The sequence below is a fragment of the Mycteria americana genome, chromosome 1, assembly GCF_035582795.1.
Source record: "Mycteria americana isolate JAX WOST 10 ecotype Jacksonville Zoo and Gardens chromosome 1, USCA_MyAme_1.0, whole genome shotgun sequence".
NCBI lineage: Eukaryota > Metazoa > Chordata > Aves > Ciconiiformes > Ciconiidae > Mycteria > Mycteria americana.
In genome coordinates this window covers 34,681,727-34,702,008 of record NC_134365.1, presented here as the reverse complement: position 1 = coordinate 34,702,008, position 20,282 = coordinate 34,681,727, and the positions used below count along the sequence as shown (strand labels likewise).

The 20,282-nt window shown below is 41.1% G+C and overlaps 1 protein-coding gene across 1 annotated transcript in view; it reads right to left on the bottom strand.

Annotated features, from left to right (window-relative positions):
- Positions 1 to 20,282, bottom strand: part of ANO6 (anoctamin 6) — a 121,447-nt gene that overhangs the window by 37,444 nt on the left and 63,721 nt on the right. The window contains exons 2-3 of the mRNA XM_075496923.1: positions 12,064 to 12,092; positions 9,225 to 9,301 (exon numbers count right to left, since the gene is read on the bottom strand). Coding sequence (XP_075353038.1) covers positions 9,225 to 9,301; positions 12,064 to 12,092 — 106 coding nt within the window. The remainder of the gene's footprint in view (positions 1 to 9,224; positions 9,302 to 12,063; positions 12,093 to 20,282) is intronic.

The following is a 20,282-nucleotide window of genomic DNA, read 5'->3' as shown; positions in this document are numbered from 1 at the left end:
CACCATTGCCCAGAGAACAAAAAACATGACCAGGCTGCACATGAACTCTCAAAATGGACACATCCTATGTGGATTTATTTCTCTTTTTATTCGCAACATCTCAGCAAGCAAAAAACATTGTTGTATGCCACACATCCATCATGTTATAATATATGCCAAAATCAAAAGGATTAATATATCCATAAGCCATTATCTAGTCCCCGGAGGAAAGGAGGATAGATTGTCATATCCACTAATAACATCTTAATGTGTTATTTCATGTGTGAAACGATACAGACACATTGATGATGGGGAACCTGAATCCTCAAGTAATGATTTTGTAGTTTCTTAGAGTACTCTGAGGGTGCTATCAAGTGTAACAACCCCTCCTTTCAGGCAATATATAGCTGTAATGTTATCAGAATCCTCATGTAATGAGCACCAAACTCTCAGGTACTTGGCCAAATCCATCCATGGTGTTAATGAGGGCAATGCCACCGAAGTTCATAGATATCAAATGCCTGAAATGGGACTCAGCATTGCATTAGAGGTGGTAAGATCTCCAAAGCTGGGAAGACTCCCGTACAGAACCGCAGAGGACACTTGGCTTCCAGATGGCTGGGCGTGCAGGGTGGCCTAGGGCAGGATCAGGCCAGGCAAAATGACCCAGAATAATCTCTTGAACATGCTGTGCCTTTGGGGACACGGAAAAGATTCCCAGATGTCCTATCCCTGAAATTTCCCCGTCAGTGCAGACCAAACTTCATGAGGGATGCCAGGTCCAGTTTTGGGAGCTCTGGGATGTCTGGTCCACAGAAAGGCACATGGAAATGTGGTTATGGTGTCAGAGACCCCTTAAGTGCAGACTGAAATGGTTGTTCTTCAACTGTGATAAAACTGAGAAGAATGCCAGTCTTCAGTCAGGAGCACCCCAGTTCCAGGGAGCAAACAGTGTTTTAGGAACCACATGTGTCAGTGTTTCCAAAACAAAATTTCCCAGGAGTTTTATTCTAAACCTCTCCCTGTAGACTATTTTGTTACTGTTTATTGGCAGAGTCAAAACAGTCGACCAAGATGTGTCTCCCCATAATTATGACAAAATTTCCGTATTTTAAATAAACTCAGGGGAGTTTAAACTCACTATTTTTTTTACGTTGTATCTGCAAAGGCTAGGCTTTGCTGCAAAGATGTCCTGTTAACTTCGTTGCTTCAAACAGTCTGAGCAGATTCTTGGTTAGAACAGTTCTCTTTGAATCCCACCTGTGCCCAGAGATTTGTGACAAACCTGACAGCAAGCAGCTGCTGACATACGTACATGCATATATATATACACATATGCTGACATATGGCCAATGTACGCATATATTCTACGTTGGTTTCACAACCTGGCCTAGGATTCAGAAACTACCTAGGCAGTCACCAAATCAACATACAACTGCACACTGGGAATAAAGTTTTAGGAAAAAGAATGCTTTAAACTTTCAAATGGCATCACCAGACCACAAGGACACTGAGTATCTCTATCGCCCAAAGCAAGTCATAGATGTGAATTTCTAAATTCTTGGGAGCTACAGTTGGCACAGTCCCATCAAGCAATCAGACTTGACCCGGACAAGTCTTCCTCCCGCTGAGCCACGGGTGTAAAATGCAGCCCCACTGCGACCATTTTCAGTCTCATTTAAAACATAACCATGACGTTTTCATGTTGACTAGATTCCCACTGGGAGGAAAGCATTGACAACAGCCAACAGCCCCTGTTGGGAGACAGCCTGGGAGGTGCCGGGGCGGCAGCAGAAGAGAGGGCGCCGGGAGCCGAGCCCAGCCAAGCACAGAGCCCAGCCCTGCAGCCTCTGCTCTCCCCTGGGACCCCAGCCGGCTCTGGCCAGGGATAAAATTGCTCCGTGTTGCAATGCTGGAAAGACAGAGCCCAAACCTTGTGATAATGAATAAGGAGGGGAAGTGTCGCCACTGCATAAACCAGAAGGTTTTTTTAATTGGGCTTCTTCGTCTTTTGAATCTTAGAAACATCATTACAATAACTTCTGTTTACAGAGACAGAGTTTAGTTGTGAAATTCAAGCACTTGAAAGCATAAAAGTAGTAATAGCTTTGAGTTTTTTTCACTACAGCTTTTAGCTCTTTTCCTATATGACCTATCCACAGGATAGAAAAGAAAGAAATGGCAGACAGCGAACATCAGATCAAGTTTTGATCTAACAAGTTTTGATCATAATTTGTGATTGCATAACTTCTCGGTTTGAAGAATTCTCCTTTAAATGTAGTCTCCTTTAAGCTTATAAAACTAGTATGTAACTTAGCAACAACTGGCTTAACTGGATTGTCAATAACCAGATGCAAAGACTGCCTGTTAATCAGTATTCTGACTCAGGAATTTACTTACATACGTGATTTCATTCACGCGAGTATATCCATGTTACCATACACATACACCTTTATGTATATATATATGTCAAAATATGCATACATAGAACGGAATATAGCTGAAAGATTAATCAGTACTGGACTGCACAAATCCAGATATACAGAAGTTCACACTTATGAAGCTAACTTCTTAAATGTAATCTCTATTGCTTTTAATCACGAGGGCATTGTTCAATTGACCTATCCACAGACACTTTATATATCAGTAAAATAATAAAGAATTGACTCATTAAGCCTGAATACTTAAAAGATCAAGATTAAGACCCACACAAATAAATTGTAATGTAACACTAAATGTTGCTCAATTAAAAGTAAGAAGTAAAATGCAAATGGGAATGTCATAGTTAAGGTTCCGACAGCTACATTAACTGAGATGTGTGGTGTATCTTGTAATCCCTACTGGATAGTTTGTAATGAAAAATCATATATTATTCAACGTAAATACCAGGGGAAAAACAAGACTGGAAACCAAAAAGATGTGCTGTACTCTGAAGTTAATAATTCCTTTGAGACAATGTTTGTTTTTTTTAAAATATGTAATATTATTTGACAGTATTACAAATGTTATTATCATACAAATGCACACAAGCTTGTGTACACAGACACATAAGTTAATGGGGCTGAAATTCCAATACAGAATTTTTCTTAAGTATCAGTAGCAAATTATAACCTAAAATAATGAACAAGCCCATTGATACCTCTTTGTTTTGGAAGAAACAAACACGGGGTCTACTTACTGCACTTTCTAATTTTCTTAGCCTCAGCATAATCACATTTTAAGTACTGATGGTTATGCACTCTAATGTTATAATAATACCCTAGTGGACAGCAGGTTAATATTGATTAACATCATTAATAAGTAAAAACATGTAATACATTTAGCTGTAAAATACTAATTATATTTAGCACATACTCTGCGGCGCTTCTGAACTCTCCAAGTGCGGTACAGTCAACCGCTTGCCTACCACTGAGAGATGGGGAACTATTAGCTGCTTTATTAACAGAGGGAATCTGAAGGAGGGGAGGGCCAGGTCGTGGATAAAGCTCTTTGAAACACTCAGGGTACACCTACGTGGGCTAGCCTAGAGGCAGCACGGCCACATTCATGTGGGTGAACCTCTGCGTTTCAGTGCAGAGCAGGGTCAGACCAGATGAGCATGAGTGGCTCTTCACTCCAAGGAATGAGACTGGAGGTAGTCGGCAGGAACAAAAAGCCCAGAAACGTGTAAAACGCAGCCACCACCTCCTCAGCACCGAACGCCTTGTTCTACAGACCCACTGCTGGGTCCTCGCTACCAGGTAATGTATGGACAGCTGGTGGGATCCTGCCGGAGCTGCCAGCCCTGAGCAGCCCTCTGCCATCACACCCCCCTGCTCACACACCTCCTCTTAATCCTCCCCGACTCCGGCTCCCTGTGGCCACCTCGGCAAAGGAATAAGGAGCTTCCTGCGCTCTTTGCTAATCCAGCACAAGCGGTCATCGGTAAACAGCATCTGCCCTCCCAGCCCTCGGGACAGAGTGGCACTTGGCGAAGGGACGAGTGGGACATGCAGACGAGCTTGCCCCTCCACACAGGGCTGTAAAGGCTGAGGTAACCGGTTTGGCTCCAAGTGACCACATCATGGAACTGACCCTCAGCCCCCTGACTCAGAGCTCCTCAGGAGGGAGACTACGGTGTGCTCCTCCTCACGTAGAACCAGGCTTGCTGGTATCTAAGGGGAGCTGCCGAGACCGTTCCTGTAGTCATGGCTACATGTGATGCCTGCAGCAGAAGATGAAAGGAGACCACTCTAGTGGGAAGCTCCCTTCAGCAACAGCGATGCTCCACGCGGGGAGAAAAAATGGTGATTTACAAAGAAACCCGTCTTCACTTTTCCAGGCTTCTCCGGGCATTATATTGTTAAACATTCAGTGGGGACAATGGTAGGAAGGGCAGAACGGAGACAAGCATGAAGAAAAATATGTGCACAGGAATTGCAGCTATTTATTGTTTCCTACACCCTGAACAAGCACAGTATTGTAAGCTGATTTTTTTTTAAATAACAAGAGATTCTGCAGGAATGACTTATCTAACTGGAAGGATAAAAGAAGTGCTTTATTTTGCCTGCATGAGCCTTTGGTGTGACTGTCAATAGCATCAGATGTAATCATTACTGGAGGGATAAACTACTTGTCTGCAACCTCACATAATTTTCAGATACGCTTCAAAACAGCTTCCTGCAGCATGCCAGGGAATAAATCAGTACTGGGAAACAAGAGAGCAGAGCAGAGCCTGTGTAACATCACCTCTGCTGAGAGGCACCTGCAAAAAAATCCCCCGGCTGGAGCTCGGCGACAGTCTTGCGGGGACCCGCGGGTTACACCTCAGTTGTGGGTTTTACGTAGGTGAAAATTTCAGAGTGCCTGTTTAGGAGCACAGTTATTTCTCTCTACAGGCCTCAGGAAACTTCAAATCAAGTAAATAAAAAGGAAACAAATTATATTACCAGGATGTAATGAAACATAATTATTTGTAAAGTGGTTTGAGATCACCTGGAGAAAATGTTACAGAAATATCAAGTTGTTCTTACTATCACAGCTATATAACAAGGTCTTTTAATACTTTATGTTCTAAGTGACCGATAGAGACAACTTTTTGACATTAAGACCAACACAAGCATTTACTTCTGGAAGATATAAGAGATATATAATATATAAGATACTTCAGGAAGATATAAGTTTATATGCATACCACGTACTAATGTTGGTCTGTCTCTGTAGGGCCATAAAACTGTTGTGCCTTTAACATTTTTCCTTGTGACTCATATTTGCTAATAACAACAGAGGACTGTTTCAGTTCTGTTTTTAGCAACAATGAGATTATTAGCAAGCACTTAATCAGAAGAAGGGTTTTTTTCCATGTCCTCGACATGCAAAGAAATTTTTGATATGTAACAAACTGAAATAAACTGAGACTAAAGACAAAGTAGAAAAATGCGGGGTGTCATTACAGTCATACATTTCTGTCAGCAGAAAGCAGTTGGTAACCGGCCAGGCATCGGGATGCCTTGTCCCCTGAGCTAAGTTTGGACCAGACACCCACTTGACTTCCTGTCTGAGCGTCACGTCGCTGCTGGCCGCAGAAGGAATTCCAGTCACTCCTGATTAGAGAGAGACCAAACGGCCTTACTTTTAAAGAAAGGTGAAGACAGTACTCTGCTGAAAACCTGCTTTTCAGCACCTCCCATCTTTCTTGGGATGTAGGAGCTGGGAAATTCACTCTTTTGGACTTCCCTGAAGGCTTCTCGCTGCAGAAATTGCATTTGAGGGGCAGCAGGAATAGACAATTTGAAGAAGTTATCCTCCCCTCTGCAGATGTTGACTCTCAAAAAAAATCTTACTGTTACATCCAAATTCAAACTATCTACCTATAAAGCAGGTAAGACTGCAAAATGAAACATCTGAGAGCTGGAAAAGGCTTGAATTAATGCTGTCTCTGCAGTTTCGTCTTCCTTGTGCATATTGTTTATGATACACGGCTTAATTGCACAACCGCATGCCATACTTCTACCCTCCTTGTAGTAGTTACAGAATACTCCTTATTATCTTCTTTATTCAATGTCTTTTTTTGTCACACCTCATCTAAATAGCCCAAACGCTTAAAATAGGGATTTCCTTCTGACTATGCCTGTGGTACTCTCCTCATGGAATCTTAATGTTCTACAAATGTTGAGAAATTTAATTTTACAAGATCCCCCGGGAGAGAAAGTAACAGTATAACCCTCATTTTAACGGTCATCACATAAGGCATCTAGAGATCAATGACAAAAGCTGTCTCCTACTAAATTTGGAGTTCTAGCTTGAGACACCAGGGCAGTGACATCTTTCCAGAGAGCTCAGCAATTCTCTCTCTTCAAAGAGCAATACACCCACTTTCAGGTCCATATGGGACTATTTTGAAATAATGCAAACAGGGTCACAGATGTTCCCCTTTGACACTCAGGAAATAAACAAAACCTGGATGTGACTTTGCAAGTCTTGCACAGAAACCCTATAGCAGAAGCAGGGATAAAATCCCATTATCTAGGACTGCACTCAGTTTCTCTAGTCATAAGAACCTTTCGTTTTTTCCCTGCCATTTCCTGCCACATTTACACCTTGCTGAAGTACTACAAACAATGTCCTCACAGAATTTGGGCTTTTTGGAGATTAATGTCCGACTTAGGTGCTGAATGAGGCAGGCATCTTGCGGCAAACTTAGCATGTGATCCTATAATTAGAGACAGCACCAGAAAAAGAACGGGACCATTTATATTAGCCAATAATTTACTCAGTTTTGGCTACTCCAGGATGACTTGCAAAATCAAATCAAATTTCCAGAATACTTCCAGCTGCAAAGCGTGATCTAAGTTTAGACAACAGGCGCAGTACTTCCCTTCTATTCAATCATTTAAGGTTAGGCTTCCTATTCAGTTTCCATTCCTAGCTACAGTTAGCACTCATCCATTTCACAGGGAGACCTGCTCAGCAGACCTCAATTTCATCTTTTGGGTCCCTCCAACCCACTGAAACTGCCCAGTGGCCAACAAGGAGGACCTGACATGGAAGGAGCAGTGCAGAAAAGATGCTGTGAAAACTGAGCAGAAATTACAACTGCTGGTAAACATGAGTAACCAAAAATAAAAATTGATTTTGACAGTTGATTTTCAGTAGAAATAAAAATAAATTCTACCAAGACTGCTTGGAGGAGACTGTTCTAACCACAGGGTATATGACATTCTGGCTGTTTTGGTGCTATTTCACGTCATATAAATACATTAAAAAAAAATTTCATTGAACCACAAGGAGAGTCCAAGAAGGATTTTTATAACATGTTAGTCAGGGCACTCAGTTGAGAAATGGAAGCTCTTGGTTCCAATCATGCTCCAAAAAATGTTTAATTCTTTTTCCAGAGACTGAAGCAGCTTCAAATGAAGAACACCCTGCCACAAAACGCTGGGGCAGGGGCAGGGGAGGTGAAGGTATCCAGCTCCCAGAAGGAAACTCATTTCCTGGTAGTTTGGGTACTTGTGTCCTACAGCAGAGACAGGACCAAACCCCTGCTGACCCATAACTATGACAAGTACTTCGCCAGCTAAGCTGCTAGAGCAGCTCCCCAAGGCTCTGGTGCACCTTGGTGCAATGAAGATCGATCCCTTCATTTACACTGCTTTCGGAACGCACTACCACTACAGAAATCCTTTGTCTCTTTCTTTTATGATCTGTTTCCCATTTCAGTTTGATACGAATCAAAAGACCTTTCAGTTTGGTGGCCAGGCCAAAAAGTAAATTATCTAAGAAGCTCCAGTCATAATATGTACATATAAGACAGGGCAGGCTTAATTCAACCCCCTGAATTTGAATGCTTGATTTGCTTCTTTTAACTTTTTAGCTCATTTTTCATTGTATTGTATGTTCTCCCAGTCATATAAAGAAAACAACGTATTTCCTTATAGGCGGAGAAGTGAGCAGGACCTGGAGCTCCACAGTCATAACAGACCTCCTCTGTGCAAGCTAAAGGGATAACCAGTAGCAGTGGCAGCAGGCTGTCATTCCTGGAGCAAAATCTAGTAGACAGCGATAAAGAAACACAGAGGCAGGTTCAGTTATTTGTAAACAGCTGATAATTTAAATGTCAGTGCCTTGGACAGGGCTGACTGGGAACCAGCTCCAGCTCTCATGACTTAGTGGCACCATTACAGTACTTTCTTGAACGATTTCTCTATGCGAAAACAGTCATGAAGCTCTTAGGTGCTCAAAATTAATCGGTTCAACAAGTAATTCTTGACATTGTTGAACTTGTTTCTTTATGCCTTCTTCTCCTGTAACACTGATCCACTTGTAGAGGTAGCTTGACTAGAAAAGACAACCTAATACACACCCAAAGCCAGTGACACTGACCTCTGTCATTAGAGGAATGAAACACAGAACAGGCTTTGTTTGATTTATATGGAGTTGCTCTATTAGCTTTAGGATAAGTGTATGATTTTACACCTTTTCTAATCCAGGCTTATAGCTATGTCCTTGTGCAACTGCAGACCACACCTGTACCATTCTAGGGGAAAAAAAAGAATTGGAGTTGTCAGCATGTCAGCTGGGCATCAGGTTGGCAAAGCATGTGCCATGGCAGGGCTTGTTGGGGTCAACTGGCCAGCCCTTAGAGATAAATGAGACCTGAGGCAGGGGATCTTGAGCTAGAGCCAGAAGTCTGTTAGCTGCGGAAAACATTAGGCAAGCTGGGGAACTTGAACTTTGGATAAAGAGAATGGACACCTTCAGGTCTTCTTTCTTCTGGCCACTTCAGTCTCTGATTGGAGTAAGGAATTTCTTGGTGTCTACAAGCTTTCTGTAAAAACGAACCCTGAAGTCACATGTCGGCCAACTAATACCTGGGTGTGTATGAATCTATAGAGTATGTGTGTTTATATGTAGGGTGTGTTCATAACTATTTATCCTTGTATACACACACAGAAATCCTATACATGTGTGTACAAGATTATATAGAGAGAAGAGGTGTATGTGTGTGTATCAGTTTATAGTGAATATATATTGGTCACTGTTAATTGAGTCCAGTGTCTGTGTCAACCTGCACTTTCACATCTGAGTCAATTACTTCAGGTACCTTTAGGAAAAAGAGACACACCAACTCAGATTTGGTCACCCAGATGAACTGCATATGCTGCAAATGCGAAGGAATGCTAGTCTTCTGGAACAGCTACTGACTGTTGCATATCTATACGAGAAAAAATTACAGCTAGTCATAGTTAAAGTAAAGAAGTACCCACCCATTCAGGAGTATGAAGGTTTTGCTGATCTGGCACAGTTCCGTAAGTGGGAATAATCACCTGGTTCAGTTCCAAGACTAAAAATAAACATAAAAAATTAAAACATTCTAGCATTTTGTGTGGTAGGTGTTTTCTTTTTAATTTTATTAATGGTTTGTGGAGAAGCCACATTCGAGTAACATTCACTCTATAACAGGAATGATTTTCACATAACCTAATAACACACCTACAAGTTCAATGTGTATTGACGCGCCAGTGACTCCTCACCCATTTCCCCAATACCCGTTAAAAACCAACAACCCACAAACTGAATTGCTTTCCTGAAAATACAGCCTAAAATGAAAATGATCTTGTGAAGTATGCTACTCCATTATACCATTATCGAGCACGCTGGGAAAACTGGCCACCAGATCAAGCACTGGATAACACACAAATTCATCCTAATAAAGCTGCTGGAAATAAGTTACAGAAGCTCTACAATCGCTGCAAGGTATTGGTTTTAGTTTCTTAACAAATATTTTTGGGTCTTAAGAAGAAGTCAGATAACATCAAGTGGCTGAAGGGAGAAGGCTGCTTTCTGCCTATGCGTGGCAAGCAGATGGACCCCATGTGTTATTTTTAGACCCTTAAAATAGAGAAGTGTCTTAGCCAAGTCGGTCCTGCACTGAGGAAAGGGTCATGGATGTCAACGGTACCGAAATGCCAGTGTTGTCTCGAAAGGATAGCCTCAACTTGTCAAAAAATACTATAATACTAAAAGAAAATCTCCAAACTCTAAAATAATCTAATCTATAGTACTCTCAGAAGGATAGCTAAACGCCTATTAGATACAATGCCAGGACAAACATAACTGATATGCCTGGGGTTTTTTGGTTTTTTTTTGGCTTAAAAACTTCATTGATATGTGGCCAAATTCTCAAGATTTTAAGAAGCTTTTTTTTCACTGATGATGCTCATTTATACCAGCTGAAGATATGTCAAAACACTTAGAAACAGAGCACAACAAGACCGCTCTTTACAAATCAACAGAATTCTCTCATGGCCTCGAAGCAGCTGAATTCTCTGGTTTAAATACTCTTTCATAGAGCTTGGTAGGGACTTCGTTCCAGATGTTGAGCTGTCAGTTTCAGATCTCTACTGTGGTGACAGTGTACGCTCTAGGGAGGAGACCAAAGCAAGTCCATGAATTTTTCCATCAACACCACTTCAGAAACCTTTGAGTCATAACCCAAAGGTTGGCCCAGTTGAATAATCAAAGTCCGTGAGCTCTCAAAAACATTAACGTCTTTAGAAACGTTTCCCAGCATTTAAAAAAAGAGCAGGAAAATGCAGACTAGTGCAGCACACAAAAGTCACGTGCTGAGACCATGATATGAGGACTCAGAAAACATGAGCGCATCTCAGCAGCTACTGCAAGATTGCTGTATATGCACATCATTATATTTTAATGGGTTCAGGTCAGACTAGTGTGAGAAGGGCAAATACATATCCTTGATGTCAGTGTAATGGGCATCACCCTACATTCCGTAGGGCATTCTTTATTCTCTATCTGGACACAAAGATATCCAGATACAAAGTGCTTCTGAAAGCCCACAGAAGAGGGAATGTTTCTGCCCACATAAAATGGGCAGAGTGAAGGAGAAATATAAGCATCTTGCTTTGAAATATAAATATCTGCTCTGAAACTCTGTGTGCCATTACACAACACAAGCAGATGTGGACACAGACATGAAGACTTCTGGCAGCCACTGAACTGCAGTAACGAGAATCATGAGTTAAAATGGCCTTTTTGCTAAGTCCCCACAACGTGTAACTACACACCCCTCCTCAGTGCTGTCTAGAAATGCCTTCAGCCAGAACTGAAGAGAAGGGGGACACGTGGCATTCACAGCAGGAAGGATAACTTCAGTTCTCCCAAATCCTGATGGATCTGGGGCTGGCCAGGAACATCCTCCGTAAAAATGTATATGACTACAATTTTCTTCTGCCTCAGTGTCTCTGGCCAGCATATCTTCCCCATGATATGGTAAATGCCATGCACACTTTACCATTTAATCAATATTTATCATCTTAACACATTTTAACTTGAAATACCACTCAGTACAGTCCCTGGACCATTGATCCAATGAAAGGACTCATGCAAAAGGGACCTGCCACTCTCACTTCTTCTGGGACATCAGCCCAGAACTTCTCTCAAATTAAATACCGATTAATGTCTGTGTGAAGCCAAAATAGAGCCTTGACACTACCTGAATGTGTACTTAGGTCCGATTTGTTCTAGCAGTGGTTTGCAAGGACAGCTGTGCCAATTTGTGCAGGTTTTAGCTGGAAGAGACCCTTCTAGTCTCTCAGAGACAGAAATGTTACCTGCAAAAACTCAGCTTTGCCAGGAAAAGCTGCACCCACACAAAGTGCTTTTCCTTCCCCCCCCAAATCACTTCATGTATTTCTCCCACTCCCCCTCCAGCATTATAGTAAAGTCTGAAGTCTGAAGTAGGGACGACAAGAAAGAAAACTGCAGCACAAAAGTTTGGGGCTGGACATTAGGAAAAACTTTCTAACAGTGAGAACAGTAGAAGAGACTGCCTGGGGAGGTAGGTGAGGTCATGTGAGGTCTTCACCATCAGAGATGCTTCAGTGCAGATTAATTCAATAAGCTGGAGCAATCTAGGCCAAGTTGAACCAGGCATGAACTTTAGGAGGATGGCCTAGATGAGCTTCTGAGGTCCTTTCCAGACCCAACTTCCTCTGAGTGTAAGTCTGGCCATAGTGTTCTCATAGTTATGGCCAAAAAAGACCACTGTGCTGAGATTTTATATTAAATAATATTCCTGCTTACCTCTTTCTTCTTCAGAGGCATTATCACTCCTGTTAATGTTTCAGTCAGAGCACATCAAGTGTAGATGCTTATGTTCTATCTCTTAGCCAAGTAAAGCAAAGAAGGTGTAAAGGAGCAAAGAAATGTACTGGATTTGTGTTGGCATGCTCTGATTTTAATCGACTGATACATCAAGTTCTACCTTCAAGCAATCCTGGCAACATATGCTTTTGTCAGAACATTTTATCAAATTTCTTTGAATTGTAATAATAGATTTTTGAGTTCCTGCTCAGTGATACCAGTTGGTCTTTGATCTAGTCCTTACAAAAGATGCTGTTGTAAAAATTTTAAGTACTGAATCTGTGCATGCTACTTTACCAGAACGTCTCAGTGGTATCTGAGCTGCCAATATATCAGTGGTATTTCCAGCTGCCCAGAGATCATTCTGCAATCCAGGACACTGAATTGCATTGTCAGTGTTTCAGATCTTACCTCAAATATGCCCATACACAAGTATTAAGAAGTCTATGTTAATCGCATGCTGCTTCTTTATAACCTGTGTACATCCCACACTTTGGGCCAGGCCATGGGGGATGAATGCCGCTGTTGATTCTACCAGTGATTTGTTTTATGAGTTTTCTCTATGGCTTTGCTTTCTCTCAGGTCAGCCAGCATTTCTGACTGAATTGAATAAAGGTCCTAAAATACCCTGAGAACCAATGTAAAATGTCAAGTCTTTCCATTAGTTAATTGATATTGACAGTGAATGGTTTTGGAAGTTCAATGATCTTCCCATGGAATAATTTAATTTTTAAAGGCTTTCATGAACATTACTAGTAGCAATTTCTACCTATTGCTATGGCAGAGGTGAGAGGCTATGGCACACTGATAGGCATGGAAGCTGCTCTCCCTTTGGAATAAATATAAAGAAGAATTAAAACTTTCCTTGGAGTCTGAATAGTGAAATAATAGAAGCTGCCCAAAGCACAGGCAGTAGGGATGAAATAGCCTTTTGAAACTGTAAATTGAGAGGACTGAGAATGAAAAAAAAGCAGTATCCAGAACTGAAAAGAAAGATTCTGTCCAAAAAACCACTAATGACAAGAAGACCACAAAGAGATTGGATAAGCTGGTGTCTCAAAAGACCACTGGGCTTGGCTCTATAAGCAAGGACATTGCCAAACATGCCTGAAGTTGCCAAACTTTTTGTGCCAAAGAAATTCTTGGCTACCATTGATTTCCTCTCTAATAGAAATAATCAAAGGTGAAAAAGGGCATTCTTTAAGCTTGTAAATCACCTACATAAGCCAAACGAATAGGCACAGAATTATTCTGAGAAACCAAAAAGGTTTTACAACACCAAACTCATAGTACCTGGTACTTCAGTTCCCTCAACAGACCTGCGAGACATTGCAAAGGACAAGATCTCAGCCCTGGCACTGAACATGGTACCTCATGAGCAATCATGAATGTAAAGCCAGGAAGGGATGTCTGGGATCCCCCAGGGTCCCCAGGCATTGCTGCTTTGCTGTAGATACCATATCACCCCTCACTTCCCGCAGAGTATTATGTAAGAGTACTGACTGTCTGTCACAAAAGTTTTAAAAAGTATAAGTCCCAAATCCTGTTCTTACAGGGGGGAAAAATAAATCATAGAATATTGTGCTCTCCTAAGTACAAAACTGATGTACTCAAGAACATCTACTCAGCCCCTTGGCGGGATCTCCCTGTTGCACAGGGTATCTCCTCCGTAAGTGGGAAAGTTTACAGTACAGTGACAGAAAATGAGTTGTTGCAAAGCTAGACTGCAGTGCTGGGGCACATCAACTTATCTGCATTACCTGGCTGCATGCACAATGCTGTCCCACAGCACATGCAGGTGGAAAGCATGGGAGGAAAGGGTAGCAGGCATTTACTGAAGGAGAACACTGAATAGATGCCGTGCTTCAAACCCACATTCTAGCTTAGCTCACAGCACTGCCCTTGCATAGCCGTGCCTTAGACAGCAACCTTCACTGCATAGAAAAATGTAAAAACATAGACACACTTAGGTCTTTTAGACCCAAATAGATTGCAAAGAAAATGAATATAATAACAAAATATTTCACTGACGTTGAAAACATCAGAAAATATTTACACGCAATTTTTATCTGAATCGAAACATTCCCCGAAATGTTTGTTTGACAGCCCTGTCACCACATTAGAACAGAAAAAAGTCATTAGTAAAGTCTATTTGTCCTGATGAAAATCAAATGAAAAGACCTTATCAGCTTTGCCACTGTGAGGCTCAGAGTACTGGATGGAGTCAGATTGTTCCCATCTGCTGGGACAAACAAGAAGATCCAAAGACGGTGGGCTTTGCCCAGATACTGCTTTCCAAGTAGAGCTGATCCCGCATCACACAGCTCCTCAGAAAACAGCCCAGTGTTGTGGTACTGTCTCCTCATCTTGGCAGGCTGCAGTCATGCTAGCGGAAGATCGGTTTCGTGATTCCACCCTGCACGGCACCCAGGAGGCAACCAAGCAAAAAGCCCCACCTGTACTCAGAAGCCACAAGGAATCATGAGGTAAAATACTTGCTATGAACTGAGTCCTGGAACGAACGAAAACTGCTCTGAAGCCCATCATCTGATCAAGTCAAATTACTTTCACCTTATTTCATAAAAAAGAACAAACTACTGCTGTCTGGAATAAAACTAATGTTTCAGACAGATTCATCTTCTCAAAAAGCATGAGTATTGACACATCCAAGACAGGGTACCACGTTGAGGAAATGGCAGTCACTCTCTGTATCGAACCTGAGGAAATAATAATGAGGAGAGAGCAGCATTTTCAGGTGAATCAGTCTAAAGATCCAGAGTCATCCCCGAATACCAGCTGGGGACTGCAGTAAAGCCACTGTCCTAAAATGGACTTGATGCAGATGGCCGCTTCCTTAAGAACATCCAGCCCTCTGTCTCTTAGTCCAAAAATAATAAAATTATGGTACTGAAGTATAAGATTCTGTCCTGGCTTTTGGGGAGACAAGGGGAAGAGGGGGACAACTATATGCCATGTTGTTTTAAATGCCCCAGAAGATCGAAAAGGCAGAGAACTGGCAATACAAAGGCGTTTCCCTACTGAGCAAAGATTTTGCTTTTCCAAATCTTAACGCTTACGCAGAAAGTGATGATATTGTTAGAAACATGACCACAAGCTCTGGGGCTATGAACAAAGAAAACTTTGAATATATGCTATTTAGACTAGACAAAACAACTGCTTTTCTTCCTGTTAATTTATAGCAGATTTATATATATATTAATATATAAATTATATAGATTTATAAAAGTAATATATTAATATATTTATTATATATATAAATTTAAAAATCTAATTGTTATTACTATAAAAAGCCTATCAGAACAGACCACAACCTGTTTCAAAGGCTGATCATAGAACAAATATTTTTTTCAGTTAAATGTAAACTATTCAAGCCATATGTAATACATGCTGAAACCTGAAGTGAAGTAAAACCATTGCACAAGTTGAATTTTTCTGGAAACAGAAACTGTTGGACTGATATACTGGTTTTTGACAGCCACAATCTCTTTTGCTGGTGCAGAATATTTCTTGTAGTTTACTTCATATGTTCGGTTCATTGTATAGGAGTACTCTCAGAGCTAAGAAACTATTTAGGAGTTGAAAAAGCAAGAATATGTATTTTCCTTTTTAGATCTATGAATCAAAGAAAGAAAGAGACAATGAGATCCGTGACTCTAAAACAAAATTAATCAAGGCCATTAACATCCTTGAACTACTTCCTTTGTTAAAAAAATCAGTTTTGAATGTAAAATATCCTTGATGGTCTTGATCCTTATATATCAAGCCACATATAAAATAGTGTTGTTTAATCACCTAAACAATTTTAAACAAAAAAAACTCCATCAAATCCTCCTTAGCTAGGATAATATGTTAACCTAATTTCTTTCACTTCACAGAGTAAATGAATAAACACAAAGACTCAAGAAAAGAATGTCTTGGGTTATCCTTCCAAAATGTAGGTCTGATCTTTTGGCCTTGCTCCTTGCTAGGTGGAGACATTATTATCGGGATCTTTTTGATGGTTAAAGGTCTGTCTGGGTGGAAGTGACATCTCCAGACTAGCTCTTCTCTGGGATACAGGGTCATCCCCACTCACTTATGAGGACAGCCATTATGATCACAAATTATCAATGGTTTCACCTCATTCCAGCAAAATATTATTGGCTTGCACTTAATTTGCAATTAATTTCTTTAAGTTCAGTGTGTTTGCACTCATGTCAAGCAATTTTTCACTCATGCCAAGCATTCACATCTTTAAGTTCAGGAATGTGTTTAAATTAGTTTTATTTTATACCTGTAGACCTTATTTGAAGAATGCATGCTACTAAACCCAATATTCTTCCCTTTTTGAAAAGTTATGTACTTGAAGTGAAATTTAATTATTTTTATAACAAACTATATTTTATAACCTATTGTTTATAGTTAATAAGAAATCTATACAGCTGCCTGGCGTGTGAAAGTCTTGTTCTCTTCTTATGGTCGCCTGCAGTCTTACCTTACGTGAGAAAACCGATGACAATTAGTAATGCCAAAATGGCTTTCCAAGCTGTCAATAAATTACGTTCTTTGTGCACTCACACAGAGCAGATCTGCAGGTATCGTCAACCCAAAACCTAATCTATGTCACATAATAAGAAAAACATTGATTTTAATTTCAGATGCTCAAGCATACCCAATATGAAGCTATAGATGCTGTTCGATCACAAAGGAAGTGAAATGGCTGTCCTGAAAGATGATTCTTTCTTGTTTGAAAGAATATTCTTTCCATTAAGTTATCTTCTCTTACAGCTGTGCAAACAAAGGATTGGGAACATGTGGTATGACTTTCAAAAATAAATACACTTTCATGACTAACCCTAAACAGGAAAACACTCAGGAATATCATACAGAGTATTGCTAGTCTGACATCCCATGTCCTGAAACCGCCAGCTCAGACTTGGGGTAGCTCACCAAAAATAATAAAGTAATTAGCAGGCAGTTTAGAACAAGAAATTAGACTTTGTGGAAATGATTCTGCTGATAGCAGTGCCTAAATATTTAAGAGGCACAGAGTTGGAAGGTTTAAGGGGCTCAGTAACCAAACTGTCAAACAGTCTTATGTGTCCAGAGCTCAAAGTGGGACACTTGCCCAAAACCTGTAGCAAAAAATCCTAAATCAGTCCAATGAGACCTGGACTAGCCCCAACTTCAGTTTCAAAAATAAACACTGGGCTAATGACTTTTTAGTTACAATTCTGTGAATCCAGCGTAATCCACAGAAATGCAAATGCTGGCTCCTGGTTTTCACTGCTGCAATGCACGCCACAACCAACCTGTCTGCATCCAGTCTGCCCCATCAGACACCAGTTGACTGTAAATCACTGCAGAAATTCAGCTGCTAATTAGACTATTCTAAACGCTTTTTCTGAAGCTAAACAATTTACCCACCTTCAGCTGAAATGGCTGTCAGAAAGAATTATTTTGGCTTTCATCTGTCAATAGGCAATATATAGATATAGAAACAATTTTTGGTTTTAGAATGTATTAACACCATATCTGCTATAATTTTAAACAATATTTGGTATGCTTTTTGTTATCACACGGCATGTAGAGAATAACCAAGGGATCAAGCCCAGCCAGCATGGGTTCAGGAAAGGCAGGTCCTGCTTGACCAACCTGATCTCCTTCTATGACAAGGTGACCCGCCTAGTGGATGAGGGAAAGGCTGTGGATGTTGTCTATCTAGACTTCAGTAAAGCCTTTGACACGGTCTCCCACAGCGTTCTCCTGGAGAAACTGGCTGCTCATGGCTTGGACGGGTGTACTCTTCGCTGGGTAAAGAACTGGCTGGACGGCCGGGCCCAAAGAGTGGTGGTGAATGGAGTTTACTCCGGTTGGTGGCCGGTCACAAGCGGTGTTCCCCAGGGCTCGGTGTTGGGGCCACTTCTGTTTAACATCTTTATCAATGATCTGGACGAAGGGATCGAGTGTACTCTCAGTAAGTTTGCAGACGACACCAAGTTGTGTGGGAGTGTTGATCTGCTGGAGGGTAGGCAGGCTCTGCAGAGGGATCTGGACAGGCTGGATCGATGGGCCGAGGTCAATTGTATGAGGTTTAACAAGGCCAAGTGCAAGGTCCTGCACTTGGGCCACAGCAACCCCATGCAACGCTACAGGCTTGGGGAAGAGTGGCTGGAAAGCTGCCCAGCAGAGAAGGACCTGGGGGTGTTGGTTGACAGCCGCCTGAATATGAGCCAGCAGTGTGCCCAGGCGGCTAAGAAAGCCAATGGCATCCTGGCTTGTATCAAAAATAGTGTGGCCAGCAGGAGTAGGGAAGTGATTGTGCCCCTGTACTCGGCACTGGTGAGGCCGCACCTCGAATACTGTGTTCAGTTTTGGGCCCCCCACTACAAGAGAGACATTGAGGTGCTGGAGCGTGTCCAGAGAAGGGCAACGAAGCTGGTGAAGGGTCTGGAGCAGAAGTCTGATGAGGAGCGGCTGAGGGAACTGGGGTTGTTTAGCCTGGAGAAAAGGAGGCTGAGGGGAGACCTTATTGCTCTCTACAACTACCTGAAAGGAGGTTGTAGAGAGGTGGGGGTCGGTCTCTTCTCCCAGGTAACAAGTGATAGGACGAGAGGAAATGGCCTCAAGTTGCGCCAGGGGAGGTTTAGACTGGATATTAGGAAATTTTTCTTCACCGAGAGGGTTATCAAGTATTGGAACAGGCTGCCCAGGGAAGTGGTTGAGTCGTCATCCCTGGAGGTATTTAAAGGACGTTTGGATGAGGTGCTTAGAGACATGGTGTAGTGGTGGTCTTGGCAGTGTTAGGTTTACGGTTGGACTCGATGATCTTAAAGGTCTTTTCCAACCTATATGATTCTGTGATTCTGTGATTCTGTGCTTGTACACTGAATGCATACATGTCAAATAGCTAGCTAGCTTTGTCGAGTATAAAATAATGGAATAAGCTGATTAAGTCAGAAGACTTCAGACTGATAATCTTTTCAGGCATTAATCTCAGGTTGGAATATGGGCTTGCATCATTCTCTCTTCTCCACATATGCCTTCTTATAATCTATTAAGTAATTTAAATACATTAAAATGATGTAACAAATGAGCCTTCTTAAATTTTTCAGTTAAAGGCTGCTTTATTTTAATTTTATATGGAATCAGGTAGAAAACTGCTGCAATGTTGGCTGGCAAACAAGTCTCTTTCATTTTTGATTCAAACTATGTCACACTGTTACATACTGAAGCACACATACACACATACATACATACTTTATTTCTTTCATTTTTAACAATAGTGCAAACTGTCATTCCTGCTGTCAAAAATGCAAGTTCTTAGTTTCTAGGGTTAAAAAAAAAAACTACCTCAGTCCCATAAAGAACATAAGACATAAAGGATCAGCTGGGTCACTGAGTCCGGCACCAGCTTACAGACAACTCTGATTTTTAGTTTTGTTAGTAGGTTCTGAGAGAAAATTTTCTTTACTCGGAATAATCTGTTTAAGTCTGAAAAAGGGATCAAGAAGAACAGGCTGCTGTTTTTTCTCTTGCAGTGAATATAATCCAGGTGGCAGGGAATGAAATGCACTAATTCTAAAAACCCAAAGGGCATTAGGACAGAAGGTGTTAGGCATATAAAGTTACAGATAAATTCCTGCTGAGGTATTCAAAAGTGTCCAAGCAGATTGACAGTTTTTATGCCAAATTATATCATACACAGCGTATGGCCATTAGTGACCAGAATCAATCCATCAATTTCATTAATCGATCCACCAATTTCATTATCTACAGTTAGTGTTTCCCTTGCTTAATAAATTATTTTAAATGCAAAACGTTTTATAAATGTACTTTCTTCTTATGTATACAGCATATTTAAGATAATTAATAAACGTTTGCACGTTGTTTTTCTCCATGGTTAATTAATTCTACTTACCAACAAAATGCATCTAAATACAAATTCAGAGTAAATAGTCACTAATTAGTAGATAAGAAAGAAGTCATTCAACAACAAATTAAAAATCAGAGTAAGTGTGCAGTGAGCTATATACCTGCGGAAATGAATGGAATTAAAGACAGGATGCAGGCACCTAAACCAGGATTTGGGAGTAACCCAATACTATTTATTCACGACCGGTGAATTAAATCACTAACTTGAATCATTCCACTTTGGT